Source organism: Botrytis sinoallii, assembly GCF_014898435.1.
Source record: "Botrytis sinoallii strain Bc 23 chromosome Unknown BSIN_005, whole genome shotgun sequence".
NCBI lineage: Eukaryota > Fungi > Ascomycota > Leotiomycetes > Helotiales > Sclerotiniaceae > Botrytis > Botrytis sinoallii.
Window position 1 is genome coordinate 1,159,162 of NW_024066032.1, and position 15,059 is coordinate 1,174,220.

Below are 15,059 nucleotides of genomic sequence, written 5' to 3' on the forward strand. Positions count from 1 at the left end.
AAGCTGGATAAGATTCTAATAACTTTGCCCTAATCTAGCAAAACTATACTGATTCAGATAATAGATTCAAATTGAGGATTAAGATGTAGCTCAAAGAGCTACAATACAGGATCTTCTGAATTGAAGATATACAGAATTCTCACAGCAAGCTAGCCCGATCAGGCCCTAGCTCGCTTGCGCTCCGGTGCGAGCACTCCTTTCGGTCCTCTCCGATAGGACCAGCATATCACGTGAGCTCACACCGTGACAACTTAAAAAAACTTTATTTGAAAGATTGAAAGGTAATTTATAATATATATAAGATTTATTCATTATAACTTTTAATTGAGTGATTAATATATATTTAAAAATTAATAATTTAAAAGAATTTTAATGAAAAACCCTTACCAAAATCTAATATTATTAATAAACTCAATAGTTTCATAATTATATTAATAAATTATTTCAAATAATAATAAAATTCTAATATTTTTAGAATAATATTTCGATATTGAAATATATTTTAAAGCTTTAATATTATTATCTAAAAATTTATATTAATTTTTAAAATAGATATATAATCATCTAATTTTTAGAAAATATATAACTTTTTACCTAGAATATCTTTGATTAAGATTATTTATATAATACATTTAGTTAATCTATTATTATTCATTGATATTGTATTACATATAGAAATTTGAGTTTATTTATAATTGATTTGTTTTATTATTAATTTTTGAAAGAATGAATTAAATAGAGTTTATATTCTAATTATATTGTGTGTACCACTTTTCGTGTCACCTGCGAGGGTGTCAACTATGGCTGGGAAATGTGGTCTGTACATAATTAAAAACATCAACAGCTTTACAAATTATATCAAATATAAAAACTATATAATTGAAATTTAAGATTAAAACTTATTAATATAATAATAATTGAAAGTCTAATTATAAATTTCTTTATTTTATTTATTTTATTTCAAGAATAAATTTGATAGAGTTTTTAAATCCTATTATATTCCATTACAAAAATAAACACAATTTACGATTTTAAGAACTCTCAGATCACAATACTTTGATTGGCTGATAAGGAATTATAAGCGAACCCGGCCGTAGCTGGCACCTTAGGGGATAGATGCAACTATTCTTATGCAGGACAAGACGGTGATATCTGACCCTCACGAATTCACTGGCTTTATAACATGTAATGGTAGTGATTGACTGACAAACGAAACAAGCAAGCAAACAATGAATCCTAACACCAGAGATATAGTAATCTATCTACTGTGGTGAAATGCATGCATTCCAATGAGATTTTGTTATTTGATTTGTTGATTGAGATATCTCAATGTATTGATCATGATGGGTCTTTTTGAGGTCACAGAAGCTTAATCGATAACAGTAGTAGGTCTGTTAGTTCGATCCCTTCATTCGAGCAGCAGCAGTAGCAGTAGCAGTAGCAGTAGTATATTTGGGTAAGGCAAGGGACAAGGCTCGCACGGGCTACCTTTAATCTTCTCTACTGTGATTCCTCAATTCCACAATTTATTGGGAAACTTTCTCACAACCCATCTTTCCACTCAACTTCTAATTCCTCTCAACCTACATAAAAGGGTGCTGGATAATCAATTCAAAGGGAAATAGTCACCCCCCAAAACTAAACCTTCATATCCAGATGCATCTGTCTGCTTCTGTGAAGTCATACTACCTTTGGTCTTTCTTACAAAATCCCTGATGTGGGGCGCAAGGAACACATATCGCACCCCCCACCTCAAAACATAACGATCCCGCCTGAATAGGCTCATCATGGATCGCAGGAGAAAGCGTGAGTACTTGCATATTACCCTACGACATGCAGACATACAGGCTGACGTAAATATTGATTTGAAGGCGAACTGCGCGACTTAAACACTCGCGCTTGGAATGGCGAGAAAGGTTGGTTTGATATGCGAACAACTCATAAACCATTCTGTCTAACGTTGGATACAGACATTTATGCCGTGAACAAGTCACTAGACTCATCGCTCAAGAAGAATACAGCCTTCATCAAGCGCCTTCGAACCGCAATTTCAGCTGCGACCCTTAGCACCTTTCTACAAGAAATTCGAACCCTCAGCCTACACAAATATCTCTCGGAAATTATATCAGCTTGTTATGAAGGGCTTTGCAGACTCAAGTCGCCGGGAGAGGTTGAGGCGGGCGTAGAAATTGTCAGCGCATTACATCAGCGTTTTGGGCCGGCAGAATTTACAGAGTTTCTAGGATGGTTGGTAGGAAAAGGATTGGCTACACCCGAAAAGTCGTTATTGAAGAGTCTCGCAGCCGAAGCCCGGGAGAAGGAAGAAAAGGAGCGAATTGTACGACAGAGAGTACTTTTGAGAGTTGTCACCGAGTTGTGGCTGGTGGGAGTTTTGAGAACGTTGGACGATGTTGCTCGACCAGATGACGCATCTCACGGCAAGGAGTCTCTTTCGGGATCATCGAACAAGGCACCAGATACCAAAGTGAAACCGAACGGAGCTGGAAAGGGGGGAGGTGCGGAACCGTTTCCTCTAGAAGTTCTCAAGGATCTTCTGGGCCATGATAGGGATCATGCAAACTTGCCCTTACTGGTAATTTTTGTAAAAGCATTTGGTTGGGACATCCTCGGTGTCAGAGAAGCTGGATATGAGGGCAGAAAAATTGTGGAGGAAGACGGTACTACGAAGACGACGAACGATGCCACCGAAGGTGAAGGTGAGAATGAGGACGGCGACGAGAACGATTCGGTGGAAGTGACGTCACCCTTAGTGGACTCGACCCAAGATGCCCCTCTTGCTTCACCTGAACTCCAGGAGCGTTTCCGCAATATCCTCAACCGCTATTTTGAAGATGTCAAGGCGCACATTGTTCGCGATCAGAAGGCTATTGCTAAACAGGCCCGCAAAGACTCAGAAGCATATGTCAAATCTGGCCAATTGTTTGAGGATCGCCAGGCAAATTACGAGAAGGCGCTTAAAGGGCAAGATCGACTTGTATCAAATGCTCAAGTTCTCGCAGAATCTATTGGCGCAGAAATGCCAGATCTTAAGGACTCCGATGATTCTTCGGCCTTAGGCAATGGAGGCATTGGGCTTGTGAAGGCTGGCGATTATCTGAGAGGGGAGGGTGAGGGCGCAGGTATCTGGGAGGACGAAGATGAGCGAAGATTCTACGAAAATCTGGTAGATCTCAAAGGAAAGGTCCCGGGTATGCTCCTCGAAGATGGTAAAAAGAAGAAAACAGATACGGATGAGCAAGTGGGCAAAAAGGTCGACACCTCCGAGACGATTCCCGCGGAGACCACTGCGCCCACAGCAAAGACTGCAGATGATGATCAGTCTACAGCCATCGCCAACAAAACTATTGGTGCCCAGGTCGATGCATTGCTTGCTAGACTCCCTGATCTTACAAACAAAGACTTGATTGACGAGGCTGCTATTGATTTCTGTTTCTTGAACTCCAAAGCTTCTCGTAATCGTTTGATCAAAGCTGTGCAAGAGGTTCCTAAGGGCCGCAGTGATCTTCTGCCGTCATACTCAAGACTAGTAGCAACACTGGGAAAGTACATGCCTGACATTACCAAAGGCTTGGTTGACCACCTTGATCAAGAATTCCGTAGCCTTCAACGTCGCAAGGAAAAAGAATTCTTAGGCCAAGCCCGACTAGGAAACATCCGCTACTTAGCTGAGCTGACCAAATTTGGCGTGGTTCCTGAGCATGTTATATTCCATTGCTTGAAAGTCAGTCTTGACGACTTCTCACGGATGAATATTGAGATCATATGTAACTTGCTAGAAAACTGTGGTCGATACTTACTTCGCAATCCAGATATGTCCCCTCGAATGACATCCTTCTTGGAAACACTGAAACGCAAGAAGTCTGTCCAACATATTGGCCAACAAGAGAAGATGCTGATCGAAAATGCCGTTTACTATGTAGACCCGCCTCTACGACCAACGATCCAGCAAAAGGAGAGAACTCCAATTGATTTGTTCATTCGCAAGCTTGTCTATTCTGATATGACTACGCGAAATTATGCTAGAATTATCAGGTCGATTCGTAGACTTCACTGGGAAGAATCAGAGGTCTGTACTACCCTCAAACTTTAGAGGAGATTTGCTAACATTCTATCAAAGGTTGTCACTATTCTCGAAAAAGTCCTCTCCAAACCCGGAAAGGTGAAGTATGGTAACATTTATCTTTTGGCAATTGTTACAAGCGCTCTATTCCGTTACCACCAAGGGTTTGTAATCACAGTCATTGACAATGTATTGGAATACATCATTGTTGGTTTGGAGCAAAATGATTTTAAGTTCAATCAACGTCGGATTGCAGAAGCCAAGTACCTTGGGGAACTGTACAACTTTCGAATGGTGGATCATCCTGTAATATTTGACACAATGTACCGTATTTTGACATTTGGTCATGGTGAGCTTCAATCGCAGCATTTTACAATTTTGCGGCACGCTAACATGATTAGGTGGACCACCTGTGCCTGGTCGCATCAATCCTTTCGATATGCCTGATGACTTTTTCAGGATTCGTCTTGTAGCCATTCTATTAGAAAGTTGCGGCGTTTTCTTCAGTCGTGGTGCGGCGGGAAAGAAACTTGATTACTTCTTGTCATTTTTCCAGGTATATTATATTACAATTCCATTGTTGCTGCCATGCTAACCTGTGTAGTACTACATCTATACAAAAGATCCTCTCCCTATGGACATTGAATTCATCGTCAGTGATGTTTACGCGGCCACAAGACCTCAATGGAAGCTTGCTTCAAACATAGAAGAAGCTAGTCGTGCGTTCCAATTGGCCATGGCCCAGGATCAAAAGACTGCTGGCATCGAGAAGGTTGCTGAACCAGAGGAGCCTGACAGTGAGGCATCATCAGATGAAGGAGACGCAGGCATTCCAGAAGGAGATGTCGACGATGTTTCCCTAGATTCGGAAGAAGAAACGGAAATTGATGCTAATACAGACAACTTAACATCACCAACAGGAAATGAATCAGAAGAAGAGAATTTCAAAGTCACTCGCCAGGAAGAAGAAATCGACCCCGAAGATGAAGCCGACTTCGAACGTGAGTATGCTAAAATGATGGCTGAGAGTCTAGATTCCAGAAAATTTGAACGAAAAGCGACCTTCGATGTTCCACTTCCCATGAGACGCAAAGACCGTGAAGTCGCAAACCCAAGCGAATTGCCTAAAGAGACTACCTCAGAAAATGGTCCATCCAGTGGTACAATGGCATTCTCACTCTTAACAAAGCGTGGTAATCGACAACAGGTCAGAATTTATCTCCAAGAGATATTGCAATTGTCACTAACTATTCACTTGTTAGACTCGGACGGTAGCCCTCCCTTCAGACTCAAACTTCGCAATCGCTATGAAATCACAACAAGCTGCCGAGCGCGAGGAGCAACAACGCATCAAGAATCTAGTTCTGAATTATGATCTCAACGATGGCGAAGAACAAGATGGTGACTCTGCACTGCAACCCTTACTCCCTAATCCCAATATTCACACTTTCACTTCAGGTTTCGATAAAAATGCCTCTACAACGTTCTCCAGATCTGATAAATCTGGTAGTAACCGTAGTGGACAGAGGTCAAGAAAACTACAGCTTAGTGATGTTGATTGGTATGGTCCCCCAAAAGAGTCTTCTCAGATTCAAACTCCAGGAAATGCCCTAAAAGAAGAGAATCGTAAAGCCCGGAATATTCCTGAGTTGGACGTTGGGATAACTTCAGTATCTACGCGAAAAGTTTCCAAGTCATGCCCAAACCTCACTGTTGAAAGTAGCCCAAAAGATAAAGGTTCCCCCCAAAAGGAAGAGAATCTGCCAATGAGAGATACTCCTGGAAGTATTTCCAAGAAGTTCCATCCGAGATAATAATCTGGCTTTCATTTCGGCAATTTGGTATCCTACTTTGAACAGAGGACAACTCAAAAATTTGCTTTCATTTCTTCTTGCCAACATTACTAAAACAACAAGGATAGACGAGTGCTGACATGTTCCCCTTTATCCGGGGACCGCTTAATAGGACATGATAAATTTTGGTATTATCATATTCGCATTTCAAACCCGAACTTTGACTTGGGGATTGAGTTCGCGAACACATAAGTATACACTTCTTCTCTGCCCACTCGATATAAAGTTCACCGCAGTCTGTGGATGCTTCTTCTTCGGGTGTTCATTCATTAGGGGTATGATTCAACGTGGCCCATTGTCGACCGAGACTCAACGCATCAGCAAACAATCAATTCCGATGATGGATGATGAGTTGATGTTTGTCAAGGTGCTAGCTAACTCCCCAAAAGCGGCAAACGTAGTGGAGATGGAGGATGGGATGCAGATGTAGCTCTTTTGAGGATCCGAGAGATGAACTTTACAATTCACTCTGGTGACCAGGACGGATGGGTGCGCAGTTGATTGGTGGCACATGAGAAGTGAGGTACCTAGATAGATATGATGCTGAAGGATCGCACCGTGATGAAGATTAGAGAATTTGGTGGCCAATCTCATTTTTTTGTTCATCCACTCGTTGGACTTGCGTACCTTATCTTACCTTGCCTTGCTTCCTCTGTTGTCGTCGATAGTTTTACATTCTTCACGTGCATGCATATGTTTGTTTCATCCTCACTATCCCATTCTCGATCCTTACTCTTCTTCTTTGACTATCAGTAGAGGAATCTGGAATAGATATAGATACCTATAGATAGGGAGATTGTTATTGGGAAGATATGGATGGATTTAATTCAGCATATGTTTGTTACTCACTATTAATTGAAAATGAAGCACAGCACATCATATTGTATCGTATCGTATTGTTTCATAGTGTTTTGACGTAATTTATACAAATACCTAGTAATATATATATATGATATATCAGTATCGATATACATATAATAATTATACCACGATATAAACATATAAATAAACATATAAATAAATAAATAATCATTTCATCATTTAGAAAATCATTCAGAAAATCATCTAGAAAATCATCTAGAAATAAAGAGTTACTCTTTTTACAATTTATATAAGACTTATCTACTTACTTATTTCTTTATAAAACTATATATAAAAATAAATAATTATTACATCTTATATGATATATATATATATATATAAAAGTATCTTCATTTACATCTCTAACTCCTCGAGAATAAGAATCTCCTTTTTATTCTTAATTCTTAATTCTTAATTCTTGATTCTTTATTCTTTACTCTTAATTCTCTATTATTTATTCTTGATTCTTGATTCTCTATACTATCTAATATAACTCTCCTCTTTAATCCCCTCAGCCTATATCCCCCCCCCCTCTATCTCCCCTCCCTACGCAATATCGATACATTAAAAGATCCGTCGAGTTTCACTCACTCATATACTACATATCACACATCATATATCACCTAGCTAATTGATGTAGCAATCTAACAAAATATAAACATCTATTTATTAAACATCTATTAAAAATTGATTAACCATACATTCTCGTTTACTAACCCTTCCCCCCTTCTCCCTTCCAATTCCAATTACACTTCCTCTCCCTCCTCTCATAACCCCATACTCCCACATCTATAAACAACACATCAAATTACACAACATCACTCCACTCCATTCAAACTCCATTCATCGTATTCATATTCATAACATCCATTCATTCTATAAGATCATTCGTAGCTTCGCAGTTGTACCACAACGTACGTCATGCCTATTCTATTTATTTCCACCCAACTCCCTCCTTTCACATCATATATTTTCTGTTTACTTCTCTTCAACTTCTGGCTCAACCTTTTCAGCATCTGTCATGACCTCATCACCATTTGCTCCACTCTCGGCTGCCTCCATGGCCATCGCAGCTTGTTTAGCAGCTTCGGCCATATCTCTCTTCCTCTGTAATTCAGCCTCTTCTTGTTTCCTGACTTCCTCACGCTCAGCTTCGACTTTGTCAAAGTAGCGTTGAGCAATTGGTCCTGCTACCATGCGGATATCGTCCATCTTTGATACGTAGACAGCCTTGGATGCGTCTTCACCTTCATCGTAGAGCCAGTCCTATTTCCTAGTTAGTACGACTAATTCCAGGTATAAGCAAATTAAGAAAACTAACCTCGCTAGCCTCAAGCTTAGCCTTCAACTTCTCCTTCTCCTCATCACTTGCAAACTCGGCATATTGATCATCGATCTTGCTTCTCATTTCGTAAATGTAAGTCTCGAGTTCGTTCTTCTTCTCTTCGGTATCGGCGACCAATTTGTCTTCCATGTTCATGGTGTTTTCTTGTTCAGAAGCAGTGGCAATGGCGGCGGTGTCGAGGGAAGCGGTACCAGAAACAATTGGAAGATCACCCTTTCGGACTTGCTTCTTAACCTTTCTGGTCTTTGGTTTATCATCGGTGTCCATAGCCTTGGTGGTGTGTGTTAGTTTGTCATGTCCCTGTAAACGGGGACGTTTTGCGATACGCTCGTCTTCAGAATAGGGTTGAACATTATCAGAAATTTGGTTACTCACATCATCCTTCTTCTCACCATCCTTCTCTGGGATTGGCTCCTCAACTTCCATATCTTCAACGTAGTAACCTTGCTCAACGTTCAAGATACCGTGTAAATTGAGACGTGCCTTCAATTTACAGATCATGAAGTCATCCTTTGAGTCGGCCTTAACGTTCTTCACAGTAAATCTTCCGATCCATGGGTTCATTGTGCCGGGGAGTAATTCTGGCTTGGCATATTTGGCCTCTAAGTTGAATGGTTCCTTTCTGTAGAAAGTAAGGATCTTGGTTGAAGGCATAATTCCACCTCTGTTGAAAACGGTGAGGCTGGTATCTTCATCTGGAATATCTGGGGATTTTTCCCATGTGAATTCGATTGGGTAGTTAACGATATCGTGAATGGCAAAGTCGCGGACACGGAAAACTGGGGAAAGAATGGCGCAACTGAAAGCACATCCTCTCGCGATAGCCTCATCTTGGTTGAGGGTGAAGGAAAGGTTCTTTCCGAAGAATTGTTGGATGCGCTCCTTGAGAGCTGGGACACGTGTGCAACCACCAACAAGTTCGATAATGTCGATATCCTCAGCCTTCAATCCGGCATCGGCCAAAGCTTGCTCCAAAGGAACATGGGCACGGCTAAGAAGTGGCTCAACAAGTGCCTCGAGTTCCTCACGCTTCAACATAGCGCTAACATCAACGTCGTTCATCAAAGATTCAATGTTGAGAGGAGCCATGGCGTTGGCGGACAAGATCTTCTTCAACTTCTCGGCACCAGCGGCAACACGGACCATAGCCTTAGGGTTGGTCTTGATATCGATCTTGTACTTCTCCTTGAACTCTGCGGCGAAATGCTCAACCAAAGCCTTGTCGAAGTCTCGTCCACCGAAATGTCTGTCGTAAGCAGTTGACTTGACGGTGAGTTCACCCTTTCTAAATTCCACAATCGAGGCGGTATAGTTGGAGTGACCAATGTCGATGAAAGCCACACGACGGGGCTTCTCCTCTGGACTTGGGAGATCCAATTTAGTAATACCCCAGCCCAATGCAGCGGCGGTGGTATCGTTCATTAAACGGAGGAGCTTGACACCGGCAATCTCAGCAGCATCCATCAAACTTCTACGTTGAACATCCGTGAACCATGCTGGTACACTCATGACCATATCTGATACTGGAAGCTTCAACTCAACGGAAGCTGTTTGTTTGATCTTGCTCAGGTACATAGCCACGAGTTGAGTAGCAGTGTATCTTTCCTTCTTGCCCAAATATGTGACTTCCGCACCAACTTGACCGTTGAGGTCGACGAGAGGAGCCGAGACATAATCTTGTTCCAAAGCGACATCTGGGTCCTTTAACGATCTACCTGCCAATCTCTTGAGGGATCCAACAGTGTTCTTGAGGTTGGAGATTTCTTGTGTCTTCGCTGGTTCACCGAGGTATCTGGCTTTGGGTCCGAATCCTACAAGGGAACTAGATGGCAGACATGTTAGAAGTAATTCAAATGAAGTGGAATCCAGATAACTTACGGAGTTGCACGATTCGAGACTTCGTTTGTGATCTGCGCAAAAAATAGTTAGCATAAACTAACCCCCACCAAAGGGAAAACCCATCCAAGAGTGTGAAAACACATACGACATCGACACCACGGTTTCTTGCGACCGCGATGACTGTGTTCAGAGTACCGAAATCTACACCGACGACTATAACACCATGACAGTTAGTATCAAAGTCCCCATCAAAGAGCAGAGCTGGGTAAAGTAGTCATCACCTACCAGACATATTGAGTTTGAGTTGTTGTCTTTGCGCTTAAAAGTAAATGGGGGTAAGTAAAAGGTAGGAAGAAGAGGAATCTTCTCAAGATAAGGGAAGAAAGGATATCTAAAAAATTGGAATTCCTTTTTGGAAAGTCTGAAAAGAAGAAGATAAAAACTTTGGGGGGGGGGAATATGGGAGAGTTGTTCTTGTTGATAATCAAATCCTCAAGTTGGTTTTTGGCTTTTGGACAAAGTACGAAATCGAAGGGGTTCTCAGAAATTTTAATTTTTCAGTCTAATCTGGCGAAGGCGCGGTCCCATTGTCTACACACACCACCTGGGCACACTACACTACAAGCGCTTCCAGCTTAACGAAGAAACTTCTCGATCTTTCTCGACCAATTCACTTCATTATTACATCAGGGAATTTGCCATACACGGCTATTTACATATAATAGACAACCAGCCTTGTTCTTGCGTAATATTTTGGATTAAATTGGATATATTTTATATCTTATATATAAACATAAACACAAACATAGGTAAATATCCATAACAATACTAGTAGGTATACATCTAACATTCACATACCTATTCTTTCCTCTCTCTTCCTTTTGATATTGACATACGGAGTAGGTAATCATTCACGATTATATATCTGCACCCAGGTACGAGTATGGATATAAATGATTTCCCTCCCTCCCCTCTCAACACAACAAACCAAGCTACAAACCCCTCTCTACCCAAACACTTCCAAACACTTCCAATCATTCTCCCACTTTCTACTCACTTCGTTCACCCCTCTTAGTCACGTGATACGATTTGATAATTGATAAAGCGGACGATAAGGCGAAAACTAAAGTAAGAGCCACCAAGCAAACCCTGGCAGGAGTAGGACTGTCGGAGCCAGTTTGAGCCACTTTGTTGGTAAAGTGACGTCTGTTTGGTGGGGGATGGGAAGATGTTGTGTTGGCAAATTTTGATCAAAGAGCCCAAAGAGAATCAGAAACCACATCATAAGGAGTTTCGCCCTATTCTTTGTCACAAAAACAATAAATGTTAGGTATCAAGTTTCATTGGGACCATTGTAGGCATTGGCATTAATAAACGTATTCAAATGTCTAGTCACAATAATCATGATGTTTTCTGGGAATCCACATCCTGTATCGTAAATAAGTCTTAATTGTCAAACAAATATCCAGATTCAGGGCTTAGTTTCAAAATGTAGACATGACAGCAAACTTGTTTACTTTATTCGAATTATTCTACTGTAACTCTCTCTTCAGTTTCCTTTTATCATTAATTACAACTCCTGCCAAGAGTCATGGTTCTCTGGCCTCTATGATGCAAAATTCCTCCACATGCCTTTCTATGCTCGTGGTCTGGTATGGTTGTTTGTACGCCGCGCTATGCCCACTTCAATATGGTGTATAAAAACCCATCAAAATGCAAGATACAATATGCAGATGCCATGATATATGAATGCCCTTCGTAACGCCCAAGAAGTTCACCCTCCCTGTGCTTGTTCCGTAAACCTTTTCAGCCGAGGAATCTTCCTACAGGCTCTTTGGGCCCAATCCGATAGATCCCATTTCCCTTCCAGAATTTCGAAGCCCTATTTCCACCGGAGACTCTTCTCAACGTTTTGGTTTCGGTTCGGGAGAGTTTGAACTGTCAGAATGCTGATCTCTATCCGATCGCTGGTCTTCCATCTCAATTGGATCATCCCTCGAATTGGAACGAATCAAAGACGAACGACCCAGAGGACTTCGTCCATTTCGGTACGAAGATGCCTGAGGAACTGCCAAAGAATTTGATGTTGTTCCATCTAGGGACGCCAAAGATTCCACTGAATCCTGAAATTTACCCTTGGCCTCTGGCCCATCAGGAATTTCATAAACGTATCCCTAAGTATATAGTTAGCACTGTTCAATTTGCAAAGATCTATTATTGCTTACCTGGTTGTAGTATGCTCCAGCTGGTGCTTTTTGATTGGCTTGAGCAATCTCATACTTCTTTCTATCCTCTTCTCCCATGATACTTTCCACTCGTCTTGGCATGTACACTGAGTTTGTGCCGGTAAACCCTGACACATAACTATCGATAGATTCTCTGGATCCCGTGGGATTTTGCCCAGAAGGTGCAACGCGTCCCACAGCAACGCTAGTAAGAGAGTCATTGACATGTTGATACCATCCACCTGGGAGTCTCTCCGCAGCTGCGAAACGACCTTCGAGACGAGTTGGGGGCAACAAGGGAAGCGTTGGGCGGCGAACTATCTGGTTGTTTCGAGCTTCGGCAGCGGGTTTGAATGTTTCTGGAATAACATTGAGATCATCTCCAGCCTGCTCTGCTGCTTCGATAACTTGTTGTGGACTTGTAGTCGAATCGGCAGCTCCAGCATCTGCTCGAGGTCCACCCCAAGTTCGTTGTCCACAAGTGAAGATGCCATAAACCATGTAATACCAATTAAAGAAAGGATTAATGATAAACATCAATGGGTAGAGCCAAATCTTGAAACGGCGAAGTTTAGCACCAAAGTAGATCATCATCAACCAATTAAGGCCGAGTGAAATACCAATAAATCCAACTGGAAGATCTTGAACTTTCTTTGTAGTTGTGATAATCGAAAGTACCATGATGAAGAATAGTAGAGCTGTTGTTCGGATCGTGTTCTGCATAAATCGCACGACAGCCAAGATTGGATATCTCTTCCAGATTCTGATGTCAGTCAACATACAAACTTCATTGGTGATAAATCCCAAGAACCAACGACGGCGCTGCTTAATCAGAGATTGGTAAGTTTGAACAGCTTCGGTCTTGCAGAAAGCAGAGGTACACATTTGAATCTGAAATCTCTTCTTTGCTCCAATCATGAAAAGATGGGTGAGCCATCGATCCTCTCCCAAATGACATTTACCGTAGTCGAAAAGATCATCGCATTGCTCAGCCTTGTCAGCAAAATAGTACTTGGCCATACGGCGGAAAGCAGAAAATCGTAGCATCGTTAAAGCTCCTGGCAAACACGTGACGGAACCACAACCTGACTCGACTGTTCGCTCAAAGAGTTGGCCGTGAATGTATTCCATGTCTTGGAGCAGAGTAATGAGACTGTGTTTTTTGGTAGTCGAAGTAATAACCCCTGTCATTGCCAGCATATCTCTGGTGTTCCCCGGACTCAGCTCCATATCGTACATGAAGTTCTGGAGACAAACACGATCCAAAATACAATCGGAGTCGATGAAAAGGATGAACAGGTTGTCATTGCGCTTCAGGTATTCGGTATAAACTTTGTCGATCAACTTGAATGTGGCCTTCTGGCAGTGACGCTTTCCACCGTGTGGAAATCGGGAGACTGTAATTCGGGCAGTTCGGTAGGTCACGTCGATACTCTTTGGATAGGAATCTAGGGATAACGGAACTCCTAATGCCTCAATCGTCTTAAGGTATAATTCATCCTCTTGATCGCCATCGAAGGAAAGAAAGACGTGAATACAAGAAGGAGGGTAATCACAATCCACAATTGAATCAATAGCCGTCACCAAAATATCTGGTTCTTCCTTGTAACATGGCATGACAATCACAACCTTTGGTGCTGAGTGCTCATCTAACACTTGCTTTATACGTTTCTTTCGCCCCAAGGAATTTGTTACAATTTGATATACGCAAAAGAGCCATGGAATAGTGAGAAGAGCTGCGAACGACCAGAATCCGAACCATTGGAGGAAGGTAACCATTTCCTTTGGGAAATATTGAGTGACTCCTTCTGGTAAAGGAAGCGTGACAACCATAATGGGCAGATAAATCGCTCTGTAAAAGATCCCGATTAGCAAAGCCTACACACACATTCTTCAATAGATTTTGTACCTCAAGAGAAAGAAGACAATCGCCACGATTATTGACAACACCCGGACGGACCAGTGCTCAGCCTTTTGGAAAACCTTGAACAGACAATACATGAACGCTGCCAGCCAGAGAAACCACTCGAGGAATGCGGCAAGCATTACTGAGCCCACTATGGAGGTATAGACGATCTGGAACAAAAATTGTCAGTAAACTATTCTTCACAGCTCCATCGCGAAAAAAGGGCGAAGACATGAGCCTGAATAGGGAACAAACTACTCACATCTCTCACCGGCCATGGTGAAGTATCGTATTGAACCATCTTGAACCCCGAATAACAGTTTTAAATGTGATAGACTTTCCGCAGACGGGTAGTATGGATATAGGCCGAAAATTAAATCGCCGGCAGCAATATCTCAAGTTTGGGAATGGAAGAACACCATGCGCGAGGTTTCGAAAAGTGCCCGTCTGGAGATGAGTAACTAAAGAGCAAATTCGTCAGAGTGTGTCTGTGAAGAAATATTGGATTCATCAAACGTACAAACCAATGACTCTCCAGCGAGTTGGTCAATCTGAGTAATTCAAAGATCTTCCGTCACACGGTATTCGAGTTCCTGTTTAACCAGGTCAAATTCGAGAATAAATATGTTGAGCAACGCTCCGCCTAATCGGTTGAAAAGTTCAGGTAGACACAAGATGGTGTGGGAAAGAATAAATCGTATTCACTCAAGAAGGCGGGTTTGAGGCGTAGATTATTTCTGTATGATTTTGTGAAATGATCGTGAAAAGGAGAATGAAATGCAGGTTATCGTGGTTTGCTGCAAGTTGGACTATCACAGCAGGAAATGGGCGAAAGCTGCAGTATAATGTCTTGGTATATCGAATTAATGTTTGTTTGAAACGAATGGATGCCCGTTAGATGCGAGATGGTCCTAAAAGGAGAATTGAGGTTTCACCAAACGATTTGAGG

At 41.7% G+C, this 15,059-nt stretch overlaps 3 protein-coding genes across 3 annotated transcripts; 1 reads left to right on the top strand and 2 right to left on the bottom strand.

Moving 5' to 3' along the window:
* Window positions 1–1,787: 1,787 nt before the first annotated feature.
* EAF02_003502 (uncharacterized protein) lies at window positions 1,788–5,895 on the top strand (the record flags this gene model as incomplete). The annotated part of the gene is made up of 7 exons (XM_038899550.1): window positions 1,788–1,806; window positions 1,872–1,916; window positions 1,971–4,087; window positions 4,139–4,430; window positions 4,483–4,637; window positions 4,686–5,288; window positions 5,344–5,895. The coding sequence occupies 7 exons, from the start codon at window positions 1,788–1,790 to the stop codon at window positions 5,893–5,895; spliced, it is 3,783 nt and encodes a 1,260-aa protein (XP_038760477.1).
* A 1,878-nt stretch (window positions 5,896–7,773) lies between these two features.
* Window positions 7,774–10,271, bottom strand: EAF02_003503 (uncharacterized protein; the record flags this gene model as incomplete). Its single annotated transcript, XM_038899551.1, has 5 exons — window positions 7,774–8,061; window positions 8,117–9,962; window positions 10,019–10,050; window positions 10,125–10,192; window positions 10,265–10,271. The coding sequence occupies 5 exons, from the start codon at window positions 10,269–10,271 to the stop codon at window positions 7,774–7,776; spliced, it is 2,241 nt and encodes a 746-aa protein (XP_038760478.1).
* Window positions 10,272–11,883: 1,612 nt separating this feature from the next.
* EAF02_003504 (uncharacterized protein) lies at window positions 11,884–14,411 on the bottom strand (the record flags this gene model as incomplete). The annotated part of the gene is made up of 4 exons (XM_038899552.1): window positions 11,884–12,153; window positions 12,205–14,056; window positions 14,114–14,280; window positions 14,373–14,411. 4 exons carry the CDS (start codon window positions 14,409–14,411, stop codon window positions 11,884–11,886), a joined length of 2,328 nt encoding a protein of 775 aa, XP_038760479.1.
* Between the last annotated feature and the right edge of the window lie 648 nt (window positions 14,412–15,059).